Genomic DNA, 24,906 nt, shown 5'->3' with positions numbered 1-24,906 from the left:
GGGTTTTTTCACAATCTATTTGGATGGCACATCTCTAGATAGCATATCATTTTTCTTGTATGAAATAATCTCAATTTTTGTAATATACTAGCTGAACCCGGCATGCGTTGAAATGCCACAATAACGCCTGCAATTCTCGTTCACGTTCTCATTCCCGTTCCAGTTCCCGTTCCCGATTTTATTTTACCAATCAAATGGAAATGTCTAGCACCGCCTCAAATTTTCGTTACATGTCAAAATAAAATAAATAGATACAATGTAACCTTTAATATTTGGACTCACGGAAATACATGTCTACATATACTCTTCCCATAGCTTCACCAGCATATGCAGAGCTTGCGGTAACGATAAAATAATTTTCTCTTGTCAACGCACTGTGATCGAATGACAAAACGTTTGTTTTGCCTAGTGATTTGATGTCTTTCGCCAATATTGTCATAAATGGACCTTCAGAATCTCCTTTGTGGTGTGTACGTTTACAAAGCGTCTTGTTAATTTAGTTTTAGCCTGTTCTACTACAGCTTCTCGGACATGCATACAACAAATCCTGAAAATTACATCTTAATCGGTTGAATGTTTTAGACGACCCTTTGATTGTTAATAATGTCATTTTATTCATTCTAGAATTGTAATTTTAAATAAATTAATTTGTTTTTACTTTTGTGCTGCCAACATTGAATGCTTATTTTTGTCAACGGCAACACTCAAAGTTTGACAGTTGACGTTTGTCAAACAAGCGTACCGGTTCTCTGGTAGACATTCGTTGTAAAATGAGTTTACCAACCGATTTCGGGCCGGATTCAGGTGGGAGAGTAAAGGTATACATATTTTTCTACAAAATTATTCGGAGTATGTTGTTTGAAATAAATATGTAAAATATATTAACCAAAAACATAACCTCAAATTATTTCCAATAAAGAAAAGCATTTTATGTTATACTTTCAAGGGACTTACCATTGTCAAGCCTATTGTTTACGGCAACATTGCTAGATATTTTGGCAAAAAACGAGAAGAAGACGGTCACACACATCAATGGACGGTGTACGTTAAACCTTACCTCAACGAAGATATGTCTAGCTATGTCAAAAAAGTTCATTTTAAACTCCACGAAAGTTATGCCAATCCTAATAGAATAGTCACAAAACCACCATATGAAATAACAGAGACTGGTTGGGGTGAATTTGAAATTGTTATAAAAATATATTTTCCGGACCCTAATGAAAGACCTGTGAGTAATAATGGATTACTGATTTCTTTTTAATTTAATTTAATAGTGTGTCTGTATTGTATATTTATTTTTTAGACAACTATGTATCATATTCTGAAATTATTTCAATCGCCTGTGGTTGAAGGCAATACATCGGCAGCCAGTGGTGGTAAAAAAGGTCTAGTTTCTGAAAGCTATGAGGAGATTGTGTTTCAAGAACCTTCTCAGATGATGCAGCAAATGCTCGTGTCAGTCAAACCTATAACTCACGGAGCGTGGACTCATGACACAGATTGTATGTACATACGTATGCTCTTAAAACTCATTTATCTCAATTTATATTCTGTGTTAATGATTTATTTTTGCTTACAGTCGAAGAAAAGAAAGAACAGGCGCTACACAAAATTATCAATGCGAAAGGAAAAGTACAAACCGAAATTACTGAACTTAAGGATAAATTAAAACTTGCGAGGGAAACAATTGTTAAATTTAAGGATGAAATATCAAAATTGCAAGGCCACCAGTTGAATAACAGCACTTCAGCTTAACTCTTGTTTCATTTTAGTTCTCTTTTATCTCATAATTTATGAAAGCATATACATAAGTATGTACCTATATACATTTTCGAATTTAATGCTATATACATACATACATATTTCCGATTAGTTTTTGAATTATCGCTAACTAAACATTTAACAAACTGATTTGTTTTTCAAATTTGACTGTGAAAAATAAAAATAAGAAATTATTCTATGAATAATTTCTAACAATTGTTAGTTTAGACTTGGATATAATTATTATTAAACTGTATTATAATTTAAATTTGAATATTAGAAATTATTTTTGTAAATTTTGAGTCATACATGTCTATAAATATGTAAATTGCTGTTCTTTTGGGGTTACAGGTACTCCTAAACAGTGGTTCACCTAAATAGATCATTATATTTTATAAAACTGAGTATCATGTCAAATAATTTATAAGAGGTGTGCTTAAAATATATTTTCTTTTTTACTATAACTTGAAATCATTGAGTACAATTGTGTTCAGTATTATTAATGCTATAATAATTAAACATGTATTGTTTATAAGAGAAAAAATGTTATTGTATTTTGTATTCCACTACATTGAGCAATTGATTTTTTTCTATTTGTGTGTTGTTCAATATATCACTACGCGCTCTACATGCATATTCATATACATATTAAATTCAAGCCATCTTCCCTGCCGTGTATATGCAAAGCCATAGTGTGTAGCCATGTTGTGATAGTGAGAAAAAGTACGTTTAAAACACTCATAACTGCTCGTTCGAATCATCCAAATAAAAATGCCATGTTCATTTATTTCATCACTCTTTCTAGATTTTTTTTTATTTAAAGGCTTCTCTTAACAATGGTCCTTATTATATTATTTAGAATGAGCACGATGATTGAATTTCGAACAACCACAAAAATACTACATAAATATCTCGCACTACAGTTCAATTTAAAACATTCCTCACGTCAATAATTTAATGTTCCATATCGTCAGCCGGATCGTCTTTTTCATTCAGCAAAGGATCGCCGTCCGGTTGACTTGTCTTACTCAATCTGGACGCTCTGCCCGAATTAGAAGCACCATTACGCTGAGATACTGTCAAAATATTTGGAACGATGCCGTTTCCACACGGCGTCGTCGGAGCCGATCTCGACAGCCATCCCTTTCTACTGAACTGACGCTTAAAACAAATATTAGAAGTAGGCGATACCTTTCCGAGATGAAAGGTTTTTGAACTTGGCACCAAATTAAGTGGCATATATAAACTATTTTTACGGGTTTTACAAAAATAACGTTTAGCTTTGTTTACATCTGAGGCAAAGTATGACTCTTCATTGCCACTGTCGTCCGCCTCATTAGGCAGCTGTTGAATTTTGTCCAATAATTCTTTGAACTCTGATGTTGGGCTAGTTGCACGCGGCGGTGAGTCTGGAGTGCCCAGATTTGCCAGACTGCTCACTTCAGACCCCGTCATGGAATTGCCAACGCTGAACATTCTTCGTATTTCTTCCTTTGATCCAAAATTGTTGAGATTCTTTGGATATATGCTGTAGTCGCTGGATATATTTTCATTTTGTACGCCTTCAGCTATGGAATGGGAGAAAAATGAACAGAATTGATTTTCTTCTAAACTATTCAAGTTGGATATTGAGGTGTTTCTTTCACAGGCACCATCATGGAATGAAAAATCTCTTTGCTTCTGCTCGCTGATATTAGATTGCTTTATATTTTCATTGCATTCTTCATTGGTATTGCTTTTGAAGTATTGTGGCATTTGATATGGAACATTAGACACTGGTTCACTATTGTATTGCATATTAGATCTTTGTGGCGATGGATGGTAATTCGAATACTGCAGATAATCTGACTGATCATTTTCATCCAACGATTCGCTGGATATTCTACCGAAATATTTATTAGTCGACTGTCGTGGTGATTTATTATCCTGCGAGTAATTTTTCTGTACATTGAAAGATCCTTTAAGATTCAATGACTCCTCGTTTGTAGAATATTCCCAAACGTTAAAGTACTGATGATTTGAAGGATTGGAAGCTTCTGATGTGTCGTTCAGTTCATTGGAATAGACTCTAGTCAACGATGCGGCATTCGAATTCGTCTGATGACTGTTAGGAATCGACGACGAGTGAGCTTGACCCGCCTGGATAGACCTCTGTGTTGAACATTGTGAATTTCCCGACGAAGTTTGTGCAACCGGACTATGTTGGCATTCATTGACGTTGTCTACGGTGATTGAATTCGGTATTCCGGTAGCGTCGCATCTCAATTGTGTGCCCGTAGAGTGGTGTAAAGATCTGCGAGGTGATGCTGCAACTTGAACGTATTCATGGCACGTTACTGAAGAAATTGATCGTAAGAGTGCTTGTCGCTGGGCTGCGGTGGTTGGCACACTGGACCACTCAACACTTCCTGCACACGAGTACGGAGGTGGGATGATTGAATTTGCCTGAAAATCAATAAATACAATTAAATTGCGAGTTCTTCATGTCTACCATATACATTTTTTAGTACTGATAACTGACTTCATTCGCTGTGTTGCATAGGTAACTGGAGCTGAGAGAGTCGGCAGTACTCGTCGCTGATAGAGTACCTACAGTAAAAAAAATATTAATATAAAATCAGTTTAAAATGAATAGACACATTTAAATTTTATCGTTGTGAATATTTTTTTATTACTTTAATTATGAATTAACTAAAAATTTTTTTTGGAAAATTCTTCCCTCTTCGAGGTATTAAATCGTAGTTTTATAATAGTATTTATATTCTATTTTAGAATGGTTTCTTTTACACTAATGCATTTGTACGCGCGTACAGACCTTGGAAATTTAGCTCTATATAAAATAGTATACAATTGAAATAATTACATTGTGCTGAAGTTATGTGCTTGTTTTAAAGTGTTACGTCATTGTATTCAAAGTAATCAAAATACTTGTATGTTAATGGCGTGCTGGAGGTATATTAAAGCCTTCTTTAAAAGAAAGCTTACAACTTTTTTTAAGAATAAAATCAAAAAATGTCCGGTCGATGGATAAAAATGAGTTACTTTTTAGAGTTAATTTTACTTTTTAGAGTTAAGTTGATATTCAAGGCTCATTGGTTATTTTGGGTTTATTCTATATAAAAAAATAGCAACCTTAAGAGGGCTGGACACTAGCGCCTTGTCCTCACAAACGTATTAGACTTCTCCCTTCCTCAATTATGGCACTAGAGAAATTATTTTTTAATATGCTATGGATATCCACCATTGGCATGCATCTGTGCTTTTATTTTTTTTATTAGTTATTTTTTATAGGAACTAGAAGCCGCCGAACATCTATAAAATCGCCTCTTTTTTACACCCACGAAAAGAGTCCAGTGTGATTATTTAACGGTCGATTTAAAAAAAAATACGCTCACAGTTGCATAGAAAATATCTTTCTCATACCGATGATGAAATTTTTTTTAAAATTGGTCCAGTTTCGGAGGAGAAAATTGGAGAATACGAAACCTACGTATTATCTGGTCGAAGCGCAACTGTCGCATTCACTCAATTTATATATATTGATATATATTGTCGCATTCACTCAATATATATATCAAAGAAAAGAACGGCAACAAAATTAAGTTTTCAGCGGTTTACAGCCCTCTTAAGCATACATAATTAACAAAATATATTCTCAATGTTTTATAGTCATATACCAGAAATAATCGCATTTAATAATTAATCACTTCAGAGTGGTAACAGCTTGTTTATATGGAAATAATTTCAATGAGTTTTATTATATGTCTATTGGGAAAGCTGATACCTGAGTAACGTTCAGTTTTATTAGCCGTATGGCTCCACCCCGCTTTTTAACAACCTCTTTTACTGGCTCCATTTTATCGCCTCTTTTACTTGGCAAAGTACAAATCGACACTGAACGTATGTCGGCATTGTGTCACGAATAAATTCAAAATACGTACGCACAGAACATGCTTATCCAATTATAGTGAAGCCTTACAACTTTCAAAGGCAAATGATTATGACAATGTGTAATATAATAATCAACATCAATTAACACTATATTAATTTGTAACCAATATATAATTTCGAAAGAGACTTTGTAAGTTTGTGTCTTTTGTTGGGAACTTCGTAAACAATACAAAATATCTATGACGAGAATTCAATTGGTTGAATGTTATATTTTTTTCGATTCAAATAAATTTAATAAAAAAAAACAAATGAATATTTACTATTCGCCATGTTTAAGCTGTTTATATTACAAATACTGAGCGAAGCCGGGTAAAACAACTAGTATACTACATATACGTATACTAAACATTATTAGGGCGCGAACACACAGCGAGGGATGCGGTATCTTGTACGTGGGATATTTTTTTTAGATAGTTTTAAACATACAAAATGTCAAGCTCCGTCCGAAGGGACGAATTGGTGTATATCATCGTCAAGTTAGTATAAACAATTCTATAGAATTCCAACGAGACCGCTCCAATCAATAGACGATCCCATGTATATACTGCACGATACCGCGTATACGACGCCGTATACGCGTTTTTTTTTGTATGTTTAAAACTATCTAAAAAAATATCCCACGTACAAGATACCGCATTTCTCGCTGTGTGTTCGCGCCCTTATCCAACTGATTTCAAGTACAGGTTTTATATTACTCACCAGTAGGTCTCACTATGTAATTTTTAAAATATTGCACCATGAGATCTCCATCACCTTTGTCGGCTCCAAGGTATATCACCATTGGGTAGAGGTCTGGCTTTGACGTCACCTTTAAGAGTACAAGAATAATATCTGATTAATCAACATTCTGGGTCAATGATGAAATTCATTGGATGAAGATTGCTTTACCCAGTGCCGTAGCAACACATCAGCAACAGGGCGGTTATCAAGGGCGCCCCTCGCATATATTTTTTATTTTTTCAAATTATCAAAAACCATTTAAGATCAAAAAACTGCGGTCAAGATCGGACATTAAATTTAAACATTAACTAGGGCTGTGGAAAAAATCCACCGACTCTTGACTCCTTTTTTTATTATTATTTTTAAATAATAGTATTACGGTATGAATCTACTAGGGTCTAATTTTATTGCAGTAATAAATAAATAATAAATTAAAATTTAATAATTAAAATAAATAAATAATAAATTAAAATTTAATAATTAAAATAAATAAATAATAAATTAAAATTTAATAATTAAAATAAATAAATAATAAATTAAAATTTAATAATTAAAATAAATAAATAATAAATTAAAATTTAATAATTAAAATAAATAAATAATAAATTAAAATTTAATAATTAAAATAAATAAATAATAAATTAAAATTTAATAATTAAAATAAATAAATAATAAATTAAAATTTAATAATTAAAATAAATAAATAATAAATTAAAATTTAATAATTAAAATAAATAAATAATAAATTAAAATTTAATAATTAAAATAAATAAATAATAAATTAAAATTTAATAATTAAAATAAATAAATAATAAATTAAAATTTAATAATTAAAATAAATAAATAATAAATTAAAATTTAATAATTAAAATAAATAAATAATAAATTAAAATTTAATAATTAAAATAAATAAATAATAAATTTAAATAAATTAATAAATTGAAATTTAATAAAAATACTAAAAATACTAATTGACTAATAAATTGAAATTTAATAATTCCTTTATAAAAATCGTGAAATTAAATTACGTTATAAATAAAATCATTGAATTGCACATATTTTGATGTATTCTGGCAAAAACCGATGTTTTCTCCGTCTCATTTTTTTAATAAAGTGATTTTTATTTATTTATATTTGAAAAATATTTTAGTTTTGTTTTTAAATCTTCCATGGAACCTCGGCATCTATTTGACGCTTTCGTTATACTTTTTTTTTACTTAGTTGTCACTTTCCGATACACTGTTTTCATTCGTACATACATGTTTTAGTCCTCAAAATTCAACAACTCATAGATTTATTGTATTTATTTGAAAAGAAATATTTCTTGCTTTCTTTTCCTTATTTCAGACAAATCTATTATATAATTTCGAAAGAGACTTTGTAACTTTGTATGTAAGGTTTGTTGGGAACATCGAAAACAAATCAAAGTTTCTATGACGACGATATCGATATCGTTGAATATTATTTTATTTCGATTCAAATAAATTCAATAAAAAACAAATTAATGTTTACTATTAGATTATTTTGCCATGTTAAAGCTGTTTATATAAAAAACACCGAGTGAATCCGTGTAAAACCACTAGTAATAAATACATTTAAAAAAGAAAATACATATTGTTTCATGTACAATTTTTTTTACTGTCACAAAACATTTCAAATTATATTGATGACCAAACCGAGCAAAATGGCAAAGTTTGAAAACGATCGGATAAGAACCCAAACTTCATCACACAACAAAATCGTTTCCAAACTAAGAATAGGCTAGTAAAAATAAAGATGTTTTCATTGTTGCGACATTGTCAACATGGGGTATATATGTACATATAATAACAAAAAAAGTTTTATTTTTATTTTTGTGGTAATTTTGTTTTGATAAATTGAAATTGAATGTAAAATTTTTATACTTTTATAAATATATATTTTTATTCAATAAAATTAAAATATAAAGGGGCGCCTAATTAGACATCTGGCAAAAATAATGCAACGGCTTTGCCTTTACCTCATTGTAAGGTGGTGGTGCCGGTTGGGCAGCAACTCTGCAAAGAGATCCGCAGCGACTGTACTGGGGTGGGTAGTAGCAACTGCCTGCACTGTCAGCCTCTGATGCGGGTGGAGCACCCCCACAGCCCCCGAGGCCTCCACAACTTCCGCAGCTTCCACATCCCCATCGCCAGACGCGCCGCAGCCGGCAACACCAGGCCAGCGACAGCGCCACCACCACCATCAGCACAACCAGCCTACAATCAATCGTTCATCAGTAACAAACACAGTGTGAAATTAGTTTACTAGTTCAACTATGTACTACTACTTACTAGACTACTTTTCAGAAAACTTTAAAAGTAGAAACTACATACATGCATAATAAATGGGGTGACCGTGAAAAAGTCGAAAATATCATGCAGACATATGAAAAACGGTTAGTATATATATCAGTGGCGTGCGGCAAAACTCTCTCTCCCGCCGACGTACATCCTCACTTAATTTGCGCGAGCAGGATACATCAGGAACAAGAGGAACAGGATTTTCCTCCAGTATCCCGCGCGCGCACATTAAACAAGGCTGTATGACAAAAAGAGAGATAATTTCACCGCATGCCACTGATATATAATTTATATATACATAGTACCGTTTACCGTGCACCCTTTTTTTTATCTTTCGACTTAAGATCTTTCGATTTTCGATCTTTGCCTTCCGATATTTGCTTTTTCGACCTTTTCACTTTCGGTCCCGTGAGGTAGACCCTAATAAATGATACCACACAATAATATGTATGTATAACAAAGTTGAGAATTTCGCTACAAATTTTCAAAACAAAACAAAAGCGTTCTTTTTTTGAGAGTTTATAAAAAGAAAAATTTCAATATACATATGCTTTAAATATCATTGCAGATGAGCACAAAATCTGCGAGACTATTCAGGCCGCATAGCATTTCGTGGAAACGGCGAGATGGCGTCGAAACGAGTCAGAGCAAACAAATCGACTATGACTATCATTCTTCATCTCACCATTGTTCATTATATAATGTTGTTTCCTTATTATTTTTGTAAAAATAATATTTTTAAAGAAATTTCTGCCAGCACCGTAATCCCGGTATTGAGACTAGTTCCAGCACCGGGATTTATGTACGTTACCAAAAAACACCGGGATTCATCGGATTCATTCAAAAAACATCGGATTAACATACCCTTATATAGCAATGATTTGCTTATGTCAATATTTTATATAAGTCGTGAGAACAAGACGAATTTACATAGTAGCGGTATGTGGTATTCATCGATTTTATGCTGATGTCAACGTCTGGCATTTCTGCCTTATCTCATATAAGTCTCATATTATTTAATCTAGACCATGAGAATTTGATAATGTCGATATTTTCTTCGCAAAATTGCTGAAACAACATTGTCTCAATCACATTAACAATGCCAGCTTCACAACTTTTTACTAGTCTAAACTTTGTTTCAAAAATTAATTTAGATTAACAATTTGGCAGACTTGAAGTTGAGATTGTGAATAGCAACATGAAATGCAAAAGTTGTTTCGTTAGCAGTTATTAAGAATTCTTTATAACCTGGATCGATATCCGTAAATACAGTTTATTTTTGGCATTTTAAGGGGTTGAATTAATTCATTGTATAGGTATAATTAATAAAATTCTTATCTATAGTTACATTTACACAAGCAGTGGCGTCGTTAGGGGTGACACCAAATTGTTCAAATTGAAAAACGCTAATTCGACATATTCGTTGTATGATGGTCCTCAAGCGGCTACAAACTTAATTGCAATTTCTGTATATATACAGCTTCCTATATTTATACAGCTTCCTATATTTATACAGCTACCGCGACATCCGTCTGGGGCAGCTAAATATACATAGCATCAAATTTGAGCCATAATTTTTTTCGAATTCCTGAGAAATCAGTGTATGTATGTACCTATGTAAATGTAAGACGGTTAACAAATTCAGTAGAGTTGTAAAAAACATAGAGGAGAACGGCAAAGAAATAGAAAATAGGGATTAAACGTGGAAAAATTCATCCACTAAAACGTTATTCCCGAAGTAAATTGGGAATTTTCCCATCCTTGCAGAAAATTAATGTGCGATGACCGTAGCGATGTTTTTGGCGCCCTTGACAAATATCAATTTTGCCACCCCTTTATTATTTTGTCATTAGATTAATAGAATTTATTTTATTTAAAAAATACATTTTTATTGAAATATATAATATACAAATATATAAGCACAATTAAAATTTCATGATTTTTATTTTTTCGTCGTTTATTTATTATTTATTTTAATTATTACTAATGTTTTTTTCAAATAAATTTTTTTATATCTAAAAGAATAAATGTGTCTAGGTCGATAACCTATTACATTATTAACAACTTATAACTATTAATTATTACAGATAGAAAAAACTAAGGACGAATTTTCCTTGAATTTGGCGTTAGCAAAGTTTGTTATTATATTATCAAAATTTATATTACTTGCTTATTCATTTTATATTGATAATATGTATACTTAGGATTTAATAATCGCGTTTGACCGCTGGTCGATCTCAAATAACTTATTATTTTAATTTACTTATTATTTTTCTCCTTTCTGTCGAAGCCACTGTCGCAGGCACTGTGATAAATATACGTATCGCTAATTCGATATTGGGATAGGATTCTTATAAATCCCATCTACCCAGTATATTTAAAATATCAATGTGATACATTCTCCTGGGATCTCTATCTTCGCAAAAAATGTATAATTGATGTTTTAAACATTTAAGTTCATTGAGTCACAATCTATGTATTTCCAAGTATTTTTGAGAAAGTGTTATCCCCTATTTTTACTTATTCTAAATTTTATTCAGATAAAGGCAATAAGCCCGCACCATTTAAAATATAAAATTAATTTACTTGTAGAATACATTGAAATCTTTCTTGTAATTGCATTATAATATTATCAATGATATTTGATCAATTAAGTTTATATTCAATTTAGTGAAATGTTCAGTAACTTTAATATAAACAAAGACAAAAATTTCATATAAACTATTATCTCGAAAATTTTAAATTAATAACGATGATTTATAAATATCCTGTTATTTCTTCTTAGTTGCAATCTTAACCTTATTCAATTTATTAAATATGAGGCTCCAAAGACTTAAAAATAACAGAAACTTATAATTGTACATTTAATTATAATGGTTTCTCAATTGAATTTGAATAAACAAAATTATGATCTTTTTTTATTATGTTCAAAACTGAAAGTATATCCTAATATTGATCGTGAACTTTCGATTTTGAGCACCATCTTGTATCCGAATGTTTTTTCAAGCTAATTATGATGAACGGTGATATTTTTCCCCAGATATTAGTAGACGATGAAAAAAAAATTAAAAAGAGTTTGTAAGGTTCAAAAATTTTCAATCGTTCGTTCAATTTCTCAGAATTTAAAAGTATTAAAAGTAAAACATGCATATCGCTGCCTCGAACAAAATACATAATTGATATGTATGTATGTATGGATATTGAATATTTCAAAAACACGTCGAATTCGTCTTAAATTTAAAATGTTTTATTAAAAAATAAAAATGAAATAGGTGAGGGGCGTTTTACTATTTAAACATATAAAACACATGTTTATCATTTTTTCGCATTGGTTGTTTGTTTAGAGCACCTTAAAAACGACGAATGTTATTTACTTAAAAATATATAAAAAAAAAACCTGCTTGGTCTAAAACGACAGGATTCAGAGAAATTTCATAGGGGGAAAAAACAATTGTTTTACCGCACCAGATGACACCACCCCTAGCGACGCCACTGACACAAGTGTTATATTACTGTGGGAATTAAATAATTTGTGTGGGGTCCATAACAATACATACAGGAACACACCCACCATGTACATAAATGTGTGCAACGCACACAGGCGGCCGAAATATAAAGGCGGCCGAAAGAAATGAGAGTTGAAAAAGTTAAATGTATTCCTTAAAAAATACGAAACAAGATATCGTACTTTTTAAAATAAATTTAGGTTGTCTCGTTGTATACTTATGGATTGCTGTTGCAAGTTATAACTTATAATTAGTGAGCGGACCAGAAATGTGCCGTTAAAGGTTCGCCGAACCTTTTTTTGCACTCTAGCTTTGTAAATAGACCCAAAACGCCCCGATTCCTGGAAAAAGCACGCTTCCTATCCGCCCTTTACTTATATATAAAGCCCGGATCCAGATGGTGACGCGTATTATTCAATTGTTGTAAATGCATTGTTAAAGGTTCGCCGAACGTTTTTTTTTGGACTATAGCTTTATAAATAGAGCGAAACCACGCCGATTCCTGGAAAAAGCACGGTGTCTATCCGCAGTCTACTTATAACACACCCTAACTATAATTCGGAGAAATAACGGGATAGCAGGTATAGCTTTGGTCTTCATAGAGCTAGGTCTTTTATATTCTATTATATTTGCGACTGCCACATGTATTTCTTCAAGGATGTTGAGTATTAGTTAGTCATCGAAAGAACACTGTCTTAAATGTGGCGTTGGGGGTAAAAACACTATATTTTCATGAATGAACTTGAACACTTTAAGTCTCTCTTGTCGTCTGGTCCTATTCAGAACTAAAAGTTTTGGTTTTCTGTCTGTTTTTCTGGCTAATTTTTATTGTGATTAAAATCTTCAATACTATGTACATTTCTCACACAATATTTATCACAAGGTAAGATTTTTTCCAATACACGCATGCACTTTTTTTTTATTAATATGATTCATACAAATGCTGATAAAATTAAAGAGCGGCCGATTTAAGTTTGCACACAGGCGGCCGAATTCCCAGGCGCGGCCCTGAATACATACAAGTTAGTTTCCACTGTAGACAAAAAAGCACGCTAAATTTATATTGAAAAACACGAGTGAAAATATCCAGATAAAAATATTCTAAACCCTCTAAAGATTATCGGGGACTTCGATTCGCTACTTTACATATAAGCACTCGACCTTTTCGTGAGGTCAGAAAGACAAATCGCCTTATAATACTTGGGCGATAAATATCCACACGGTATTCCACGGTCTTCCACCCATTCCACCCAAAGCCGACAATTTTTTTTATTTCAATATAAGATGCATACAACATGTACATATACCAAAATTTTCATCACCTCCCCCCCCCCCCCCCATCACGTTTTGTACGCACATGTTTATTTCGTTCCAGGTCAAACTTTATAGCGCGATGGAAGTGTCTAGATTTTTTCACGTTTAGTAATTTAATGAAGGGTAGTAACCATAAACTTCTTATGACTTGAGAAAGACACTTTGTGTGACATTTGTGTTCTCTATTTTCCTGACTTACTTTATAGACCGTTAACACAAAATTAATATTATGGAGTGCAACAAGCTTGTTTTACATATAAATTATAGTGGTGTAGGGGCTCTACGAGATGGTCCAGTTTGGGACCGATTCGACCTGCAAGTTGGGACCGATTTGACCATGTTGATTGCTACCACTTTACTTCCTTGCCGACCATCATATTGTGTGCATTACAGATGTGGCGGCCATCATCCTGCGAGTTGAGACCAACTCGGCCAAGTTGTCTGTTGCTAATTTACATTCTTTCCGCCCATCAGAATAAACAAACGTGCCTTAACATATCCGTCGTTTAACTCAATACAGTCCCATACAGTCATGTAGTCATGCATTAAACCACGCCATTCATTTAATTCTTTTGGAAATAGCATTCAATTATATTATCTCATACCAAAATCAAAATTATACTATCTAACATCTACATACTTGAGCTAACACTGCATCCCAGGAAAATCATTAATATTTCGAAAAATTTTTACATTAATCTTGTCTCAAACATTATATTATAAGACTTCGTGACCATAGTCGGACAGAGTCGGCGTTGCGCTTTATGTAAAGTAATAAATACATATTACATTATATTTACGTATACAAATATATGTACCACAATCTACTTGACTGGCGTGTAGTATAAATCTCCCTGTTTTTGTCGCACAGCCTTACTTACGTGTGCGCGAACGGGATATAAAGGTACCAGGTATAAATAAGGCTGTGCGATAAAAACAGAGAGATTTCCACGGCACACCACATTCTAATTGTTAGTTAGAAACATCATATATTGTACATACGTATGTATATCATGAAAATCAATAATAATTTTAAGCTATATGTAGTTCAGTCAAATAATTTATCAATAGCAATTTATCCCATATTGCAACCTGTGGTTGCTATTTAGGAACTGGATATGGATATATCGGTAGTAGATATCGTGTGTGTAGACGGCGCCAAAGGTTAATCATTTAACGACGAAATTCAAGCGTAAAAACATATCGGATTTGTAATTTTCCAATATCTTCATTTCTTTCTATATTTTCGTTTTCTTTTAGTTAATTTTATCATTTTACTATTCTTACTTTTATCTTTTTGTATTTTCTTCTATTTCATTATTGCTTTTTCTTGTCTTATTTTTATTTTATTGTCGTTATCTTGAATTTTTTTATTTTTTTATCATTTAATTTATACATAAAAGTATATGTATATATGTATGTGTAAGTCAAACTTCTTGGGTTTATCGGCTTTGCCGCCTCCCCAAAGTATGTATGTTAAATACATAAATAATACGTAGTTATCAAGTGATAAACACAACAATGTATTACGAGGGTTCTCCGTTTATAACGTTTTCAACCCACATAGACGTAAATGCTTAACTTATTCAATATTTGGTTTACCTTAATTACCGGTAGACACTAAAGTATCGTAGAAATTCCTACCGATACGAAGTGTTGCTGAGAACACGCACAATGGTAAACATTAATTTCAATTAATTTTGGTGAAATTGGAAACGAAGCCACGAACACGTCACAAAGTGACTTATGGAATTAGAGCGACTTAATTCCGAGTTGAAATCGATTGACCGTGAAATGAAAGTTACGTGTCGAGGACTTAAGGATCGTAGTTCACAGTCGATGTGAAATTGCCGAATCCTTGAGTCGGTGCCAAGTTAAAACATTATTACCGCAATGCATATATTTGTATGTACGTGAAGTGCGTGTTTTCGCAATAATAAATATGTATTTTGGCGCCAATGGTTCTGTACATACATACATACATATATACATTGTATATCCAAGGTGTCTACGCTTCTCTGGTACATAGATATTGAAACGCTCGAGAGCAGACCCCTCGGGAATATGGAGATTGGGGGCGGGGGAGGGAAACTCACCATAGGTAGTATTTGATGGGCGAGTTGATGACATAGTAGTTATCGACTGGATTTTTGGGGTTGTACCCCGAGGAGGGTACGTACAGGCAACAACCCTGGGCACAACATTCGTGGGGTGCCGTGCAGTGGTACCCTCCCGTGCACACCTTACTCCACACCTGGAACAAAATGATTATTTTATTGTAAATAAATAAATGAAACAATAAATAATATATACATATATGGATGATGACAAATGGATTTTGAAAATAGTCTTTACAAAAATGGGTTAAACCAGTGTTTAATCTGTAATCCCAAGCTTAGTGAATCAAACTGGTGCATCTTGGCGGATCGAATAAGAATTTGAATTATATTACAAAAAAGTAATGACTAGAGACTTTTGGGCACTTTGCTATTAATGTTTAATTGATGCTAAAATTTATAAAATTAATAGACAATTTAGAAGGGTCTTCCTATCCCTTCGCCCATTTATTATGTGAAGAAATTGAGGGGATAAAACAGAGCTTGCAGTTTACCATAGACGGTGTTTTTCCTGTCGAAATCAAGCAACTGCTTCTGTCTACTACTGTAAACAAAAGAAGACAGTTGGAGCTGTGTATACAAAAGGATGCTCAAAAAAGTGTCTTAATACTAGACTCGCACTCCAGACTTAATCTATTAAATCTATTCCTCCGAACATTGAGTAAACTATTCAATCCATCTGTGGCAGGTTCAAAATCTAGTATTAAAGTTAAAGAAACAGTTTTGTTTTTTAGAAACCTGCCATTGTTTAATGTATTAATAGAGGCTCAATGTTTGGAAGGATATCAGCACTTTTTAGATAATTAATAGAGATTATAAAAAGTGAATCCACGCCGGATATATTGCTATTATTGATGGCAACAAAAATTAAATATGAAGAGTTTGGTTGTGCCGCTCTAAAATCTATTTGGTGTCCCGTCAATAGTGTGGATGCTGAAAGGTATTTTAGTAAATACAATATAATTGTTACCGATCGTCGCACGAATCTCAAAAAAGAATCTGTAGAAATATGCTCCATGTTAAGTTTTAATCAATTTTAATTGGTATTATATTTTTATATTCATATTTTTTGTCTTTGTATTTTTATATTCATGTTTTTTTCATTGTATAATTTTAATTTCAAAACATTTTTGAATTTTTCTATTATTTTTTAATGGTTATGTTGTCTTCAAATTGTATATTCTGCGCGCGCACATTAATACGGGAGGAAAAGCCTGTTCCTGTTGTTCCTGTTGTATCCTGCTCGCGCAAATTAAGTGAGTATGTACCGTTTACCCTGCACCATTTTTTTTATCTTTCGACTTAAGATCTTTCTATTTTCGATCTTTGCCTTCCGATATTTGCGTTTTCTGTAATTTAACATTCTGTCTCGTCACGGAGACCGCTATAATAGATGCTGTGTTAAGTTGACTATTATATTTAAGTTTAATCTGAGTGCTGTAATATAACATAAACGTGTGTAATTGGCTTAAAAAGACAATGAACTAATACTTTATATAAACATATATAATTATTAAATAAAAATAAATTAAACTTATAAAAGAAAAACAAGTGAACATGTGAATAACAAGTGAAATAATATGTATAATAATAAGTAATAACAAGTGAATCGAAGTTCATTTATTTTTTATCCTTTAAAATTGTTTAATATGTTTCATATATGTATGTATGTACAAGCCAAGGCAAAAATTTAGATAAGATTATGTACTGTATTATTAGGTATATACATATGTACATGTTTAGAAAAAATAATGATCGAAAATAGAATATGACCAATATTTTAAAATTATTAAATTAATTTTTCACAAAATAAATATATTATATCATTGATACATTTATAACTTTTTTTTAATATAATTACAGTTTATGAAGATTTTTTCATTTTAATAATAGTTGTTACATGAAATGTTTTCATTGCAAAATACTTGTATATTAAAGTTGAGTACCTGGGATTTATTATCATCATCACTCGTCACGATCATGGTGTAAACTTTACGAGGGTTTCAGGTTAATGTGTGACACGACTCACTGATTAGCTGTGAGTTTTTGAGTACACTATGGGAAAAGTCCACATGTCGAATGAACGGTTGAACCGAAACTACAACGAAGTTTGCATTAGGTCACTGAAATCCCAGCATCCATATTACTTTCAGCTAGATAATTCAGCGGTCAACAACATTTATAACAATACAAAAATAATTGCTATTACTATATGTATCATTTATTAGTTATAAACTATTTGTGTATATACATATACAAATTAAAAATGCTGACGGAATTGAAAGGAAGGTGGGCGGAAGTGGTAGGGCTGATCAATTAACGTCACTCATACTAATGTTTTACGTGTTGAAAGCTTCGTAATTACTGAAAAGTTTTCGTAGGCTGAGAACTACCCGTAAATTTACGATCGAAATATAACATCACCAGTATTCGGTTTTGTATTAATGATATTATACATATGTACATATTTAGGTTATTAAATTCAAAGGAAAATAATGGTTCTGCTATATATATACATACTAATACTAAATACCCAATATTACTTGAGATGATATTATAAATAATAAAATAATATACTAAAGGAAAATAATGATTATTAATGATGAGTTTTCAATAATAGTGTTACCAATGCTCAAAAATATAAATAAAAATAAGTATAATACATAATTTGTGAAAAATGCATGCAAACAAATAAAGTAGCATTTTTTCGTCCGTTTTTTAATACATTTGTATGTATATTATTTAGAGATAGAAAACGGAATGCGTGAATGACAAAGTATGTATGACAAAGGTGGTTAATATAATTTTGCAAATAACATTATACCATTCCATTTGTGTTCAAAGCAAGAGAGCAGAAAAGTATGATTTTTCTTCTTAGAAAAACCATACTTTTCTGATATCATCCACTGATCTCCCCAGTGGCTTTCTTTTTCTCGGGTACCATTCAAGCACTTCTTTCGCCTATCTATCGTCCATTTTTCTAGCTACGAAACCCGTCCATTGCCATTTTAGTATATTTACTCTCACCATTATATTTAGACTTCGGTTGACGTCAGTTGCTTTTGGCTCAAAAAAGGGTCACTATTGTTAATTAAGAAATTAACAATAGTGATCCTAATTTAGAAATTAACAACTCTCTCTTTTTTGAGCTAAAAGCAACTGACGTTAACCGAAGTCTAAATATATGGTGAGAGTAAATATACTGAAATGGCAATCGCCATACAGAAGAATGGACTATAGATAGGCGAAAGAAGTGCTTGAATGGTACCCGAGAATAAAAAGGCCATTGGGGAGATCAGTGGATGATATCAAAAAAATATGTGGAATGAGAGCTGCCCAACACAGAGACGAATAGAAATGTGTTGGAGAGGCCTTCATCCATAGTTGGCGAATGGCTTTAAATTATTATGATAATAATGTTTATTTGTATAAATTATTATGAAACCGATTTTTTATATAATACTTGTATTAATGTAAATTCTTTAATTTTTTATTTTAGCAATTTTTTCAAAATATTCTATCGTTTCCCATCGATATGAACGAAGAAATACTAAAAACAATCGTGCATGTTTTGAAGAAGAAAATTTCTACATGGTCACGAAAAACTTGAATTTTCCGTCGAAAAAAAGGCATTAAATAAAAAAAAAATTGTTCAAATATATAAAAAGATAATGGAATCCCAAAAGTTACATTTTAACTACATCGTTTTATAAGAATTCTTCTGTTTACTCATAATATTTCGCCCTATCTGTCATATTCACATTCACAATGGGAATGTTAAGGATACATACAAATATAATATAAAAAATCAATTTGAAAAGTGATCAACGATGAAAACTCGTTAAAAATTGTCCAATAAAGAAAACGAATCTCGTGTGTCTAGCTTTGCAACCCCTGAAATAAATATAGTGAAAGAGGCGTCTGAACGTCGCGTGTGCCCAACCCATCCTCCAGCCGAATGGGAGATATTTGAGGGGGATGGTGAAAGAGCAAGAGGGGGGGAAATGCGCCCCCATCACGACGATCGATATCCGCAAACGTTCCCATAACCCCCATAAGGGCGATTTCGTAATTTCCCACAGGGACTACCGCTGCGTTGTAAACAAAGTCGGCGCACTAACTCAAGTATGCCACGTGTGCGTAACACGTGAAACACTGCCATTGAAATGTGAGGGTTAAAACCTGTCAAATAAGGTATCCAAATTACAGGAAAAATGTGACACCCCTAGCCATAGCATTTTTCCAAGAATAATTGACGTTTAACTTTTCCTTTTTTATTTGTCAAAAAACTTGACTTGTTCACTGAACACGCATGAGAGTAACTAAATGTATTGTATATATGTATGTATGTATGTATTTACTTGAAATTCAGTCTCATTTCTTGATGACAAGTACGTATGTTTTCCAAAAGCTGTCTAGAAGTATTAAAAGATCATATCTTCCAGTATTGCTACCCAAAGTACATATATGTATGTATACAGGTTTTTTTCCCATATAATGCGGTGGAACGGCGTTCCGGTACCTTTTTGTCTTTCGAAAGAGACTTAGTAACTACATATGTATGTAAGGTTTGTTGGGAACATCAAAAACAAATCAAAGTTTCAATGACGACGATATCGATATCGTTGAATATTATTTTTTTATCATTGAATATTCAAATAAATTTAATAAAAAAAACAAATGAATGTTTACGATTAGATTGTTTATATTACAAATACCGAGCGAAGCCGGGTAAAACCACTAGTATTCTATATAATATAATTTGAATATATTCTATTCCAATAAAAAAACTTGACAAGAAGTGAGTTCGGGTACCTGTTTTTTTTTTCATAAAATAGCCCTGTATGTATAATATGTATGTATGTATATATAAATTTAATGTTTTTTTTTAGAATGTCATCAAAATATTCAATTATATTGAAATCGAATTCACCGTGTGAAATTTTTAGATAGTGATATTTATTCAAGAAAAAAGAGGTGGAATATGAAAGATTTATGTTTATATTTTATTATGTAGATTTATGCTTATATTTTATTATGTAGATTTATGTTTATATTTTATTATATAGATTTATATTGTGCAAGATTATTCTTCACATTTATTATTTATATGATTACAGAGAATCATGTTCCTCACGACCGGGAAAATTATATAAATTTAGTAAAAAAAAAAAATCCACTAATATTTTTTTTTCAAAACTTTTTTTCAAAAAATGATAATCTTTCCTGACTTGTAGAGGTCTGATCGCCAATCATATTTTTGTTCAAAGGATCGTTCATTTGAAGTCACGATCGTCACAAACAATCGGAATCAGCTTTATAAACCTCGGGGTGACGGCCGCCCGCGTGCATTTCACTCTTTGCACATATGGATGATGCGGCCCTGTGCCCAAGAGAGTGTAAAAGAGTCAGTGCCGGTTTTAGGGGGGGGGGCTGGGTTGGACGGCGCCCTAGGGCGCTGAGTAAGTTGGGGCACCAAAGGCGCTTTAAAATTTAAAATTAGAACGCCGAAAGTGCTACAAAATTTTAGATCAGAGCGCTAAAGGCGCCTCTACATTCTAAGTTCAAACATTTGTACTCAGTAAATTCTATTCATTGGGCGAAAGCGCATTCCCTTTTATATTCTATTATGCTTATCAAAAAAATTAACTTCACATCCGCAATTTAAATCTTGTGCTGACGCTGAGAAATCTTCTGTAACATCACAAACTTTTTTCGGTATTCTCCAAAGATTGTTTATCCTATTTTCAGCTTCAATATATCGCTGGAAGATTCTAACTGATCACGTGCAATTATATTCCGTAAAAAAATAATTTGGCACATGATGGGAAGCGAAAATAGTAAGTTAAGATAGAGTCGGTATTTATACAATTAAAAAGTGAAACGGCAATTTCTCGAAAGTACACAAAACGAGTTAATCATTTGTCCTGAGAAATAGTTAGAGGTTGAATTTTTTAATCCTCTCATAATCCTTAACATTTGTGTCAATGAAAGAAAGATTCGAGCAGTTGAACGAATAATCAAAGACGTGGGGTTTTTTGTATTTTGTAAACAATCCACCGGAAAGAAACGAACTTCGTAAATGTTGTGCCGATCTTCAAATTAAATTCACCACGAATTCAAAATCTGATATCATTAGTAATGAACTTTGAGATGAACTTATTAGTTAAAAAGCCTACCTTTCAAATAAAAGGTAAAATTAATTTACTCATTGTATTAAATGTCATAAAACAACATTTACAAGAATTATATCCGAACATTTGGGTTGCTATGCGAATTTTGTTGACATTAACTGTAGCAAGTGGTGAACGTAGTTTTTCGAAACTTACAGCAGTACAGATTGGCCTACCATCGTTTTTTTGAAACTGAAACTCTATGTATCTTTTTTAATAGTTATGTTTATTTAGTTTTAAATAAATCATAAATTGACCACCAATTATCAATTTGCACAATCAATTTTGAGTGTATATTATCACGTCAACTGCCATGCAGTACTACTGCTGTAGAGTGAAGATTTATATTCAGTAGTTTTTCGTTGCCCTTTGATAGAATGGCATAGAATGTTTGAAGAGATATTTATTTTGATGGGTAAGGTGTAAAATTTATTTCTTATTTAAATCTGTCTAAATATCACGTTTTTTTGTATTATTATTTATCACAAAATCCACATATACATATGTACATTGTTTAAATAATAGAACAATATCTTATACCTACTAAGTTAATGCTGTATTAAATTGTGTACTAGAAAATGTAAGAATAGAATCATACGCCATGTGTAAAAGAATCACGTAGGGCTATTAATGACCCATGAATCTTTGAAAATAAGAGGTAGAAAATAGGTCTTGAATAACGAGAAATACCTGCAGAAACGTGTGCTACAGTGATCAAAATAAAAAATAATTTTGTAATCATTTTGCGCAAAAGTGAAAAAAAAGGAAAATTGTATTATTTTCGATTAATTGTTACGTTATACAAACATTCAATATGAAAACTATATGCATTAGTTCCATTCTCGTTTTAAAACTACAATACGTGTATAAAAAAATAATTTTTATGCGGTTCTATCACGCACGACTGTAAAATTTTAAAGGAAAGCTTTTTTATTCATATAACCAAGAAAATTTACAGTATTTTACTATCGATTTTCAGCAAGTACATGAGTATCTATAAATATTGCCTCATACGTAAATGCTATATTTATATTTATTATTATGATTTATTGATATTGGCAAAGCTTTTAACCTAACGATCGAGTTTATAGGGCACTTATCGGAAAGCTTATCTTTGTATCTAGTAATACATACACAAATTGTCTTTGAAAAGTCACGGTCTACAATTATGCTCATTATTTTTATAATACATAAATACAAAATCTTATACATATTGAATTTATTGCACATAACGAAAATTGGGATGAAATATTTGCAAATAATTAAATGAATTTGATAAGAAAATATTTTGATCTTATCAAACTAAACAAGTGGCCTAAATTTTATTGAAAAGTGTTACATTAAAAATATTATTATTGTATATATATTTTATTTATTATTGTATATATATTTTTTCTTTGTATTAAGATTTAATAAATTTGCATTGTCTTTCTTGTTCTACATAGTATACTGTGACTTACATATATTCAATTTTAATTCATGGTTATAAATTGTAAATTAAAACATGTCCATAGATGAGTTAGGAATTCTTTCATATTTGTAACTGACCAATGAGTGATTTGTATGTGATGGGTCACTGTACTCCAGTAATATGAATGGCAAATTGGCGACAAAGAGACTGGGAGAGGGGGAGACAGTGGCTGGGGTGCGCTTTTCCGCGTGTGCGAGAACAAAAGAAAATGACTTACCTTAACAGGAAACGTGATGTATGATCCGAAGACGCATATCTGCCAGAGTGCTGTCTTCATATTCTTCCGCCGCTAAGAAGTAATATCGCGACGCTAACATTGTTTCTGTTTTGCCAGCACCATTTATGCGGGTTTGAGAGCGCACGCGCGCCCGCCATATTGCGCAAGCTTTCCATTTCCCCCGGTGCGTTTTCCACGCTTTCCCCTCCTGCCACTTATCCGCATTCTCGCCTTATTTTCTATAAACGTAGACACACAATTATAGCAATTTCCAAAGACAATTATCAATTTCCAAAGAATCGTTATATTGCATTTCGTCTCAATTTATTATTTACGGGCGATTTTTTTGCTATGAAAATGAACGTGACGATACTATGTGCCATCCTTAGACCTACATACATAATTCAAAATGCCACTGATTCTAAAAATATGACAATATTTTTTTAATAGTTCTGACAAATTTTTCGCATATTAAAAATATATCTAAAATATATTTTTTTTTTAGTTCCGGAACTATTTTTTCCAAGGCCCAGAATTCCTTTCGGCAGCCCTGTGCATATGTACATACATATTGACTTTACTTACAATATTAATAACGTAGATCTTACAGCAAAAAATTGTGCCAGAGACTTAGGTATACTTATAGATTCCAAACTATCATTTAATGAACATATTAATCATATTGTTACTAAATCTTATAAACTATTGGGATTTATTTGCCGAGTTGCGAAGCCCTTTAAGAATCCCCATACTCTGATTCTACTCTATTACAGTTTAGTTCGTAGTAATATGGAGTATGCCTCAATCATATGGTCTCCCTATTACCAAACTCACATTGAGCACTTAGAAACAATCCAGAAGCGTTTTCTGCGCCATTTATCCTATAAGACTGGTCTTAAAAAACTGTTACCATCTTATAATGACAGACTTTCTTTTTTCCATATTGCAAGTTTGTCTCAGCGTAGAAGGGTTTCTGATTTGTTAATTTTATATAAGATTGCTAATGGTATTCTTGACACGTCTGTTTTAAGCGAGATTAATTTTAACGTTAATGCCCGATTCACCAGATGCACAAATCTTTTTTATCCACCTATTTGTCAAAGCAACACCTCTTTCAATAGTGCAATCGTTCGTATATGCCGTATTTACGATAGCTTAGATGATTGTCCTGACCTCTTTAGAGACTCTTTTAGTATTTTTAGGACAAAGGTGAAGAAAATAATATGTGGTTGATTTGCTTCTTCACCCTTATAGTCTTTCTTTTTCTTTTTTACTTTATCTGTATCTTTTTCTTTATCTGTTTCTTATCTTTTTTTTAAAATCTTGATGTTTTTGTAATTTTACTTTTTTATATC

At 32.0% G+C, this 24,906-nt stretch overlaps 2 protein-coding genes across 2 annotated transcripts; one reads left to right on the top strand and one right to left on the bottom strand.

Moving 5' to 3' along the window:
- Nucleotides 1–696: 696 nt before the first annotated feature.
- Gas41 (YEATS domain-containing protein 4 Gas41) lies at nucleotides 697–2,547 on the top strand. Its single transcript, XM_077434409.1, has 4 exons — nucleotides 697–818; nucleotides 947–1,228; nucleotides 1,304–1,502; nucleotides 1,580–2,547. The coding sequence occupies exons 1-4, from the start codon at nucleotides 771–773 to the stop codon at nucleotides 1,753–1,755; spliced, it is 705 nt and encodes a 234-aa protein (XP_077290535.1). The 5' UTR covers nucleotides 697–770; the 3' UTR covers nucleotides 1,756–2,547.
- Nucleotides 2,189–23,732, bottom strand: LOC143914255 (uncharacterized). Its single transcript, XM_077434407.1, has 6 exons — nucleotides 23,552–23,732; nucleotides 15,670–15,827; nucleotides 8,432–8,669; nucleotides 6,412–6,520; nucleotides 4,283–4,350; nucleotides 2,189–4,206 (listed from the first exon to the last, which is right to left on the bottom strand). Exons 1-6 carry the CDS (start codon nucleotides 23,609–23,611, stop codon nucleotides 2,716–2,718), a joined length of 2,124 nt encoding a protein of 707 aa, XP_077290533.1. The 5' UTR covers nucleotides 23,612–23,732; the 3' UTR covers nucleotides 2,189–2,715.
- Between the last annotated feature and the right edge of the window lie 1,174 nt (nucleotides 23,733–24,906).

Source organism: Arctopsyche grandis, chromosome 7 (assembly GCF_051622035.1).
Source record: "Arctopsyche grandis isolate Sample6627 chromosome 7, ASM5162203v2, whole genome shotgun sequence".
NCBI lineage: Eukaryota > Metazoa > Arthropoda > Insecta > Trichoptera > Hydropsychidae > Arctopsyche > Arctopsyche grandis.
This window is presented reverse-complemented; position numbering and strand designations above follow the sequence as displayed.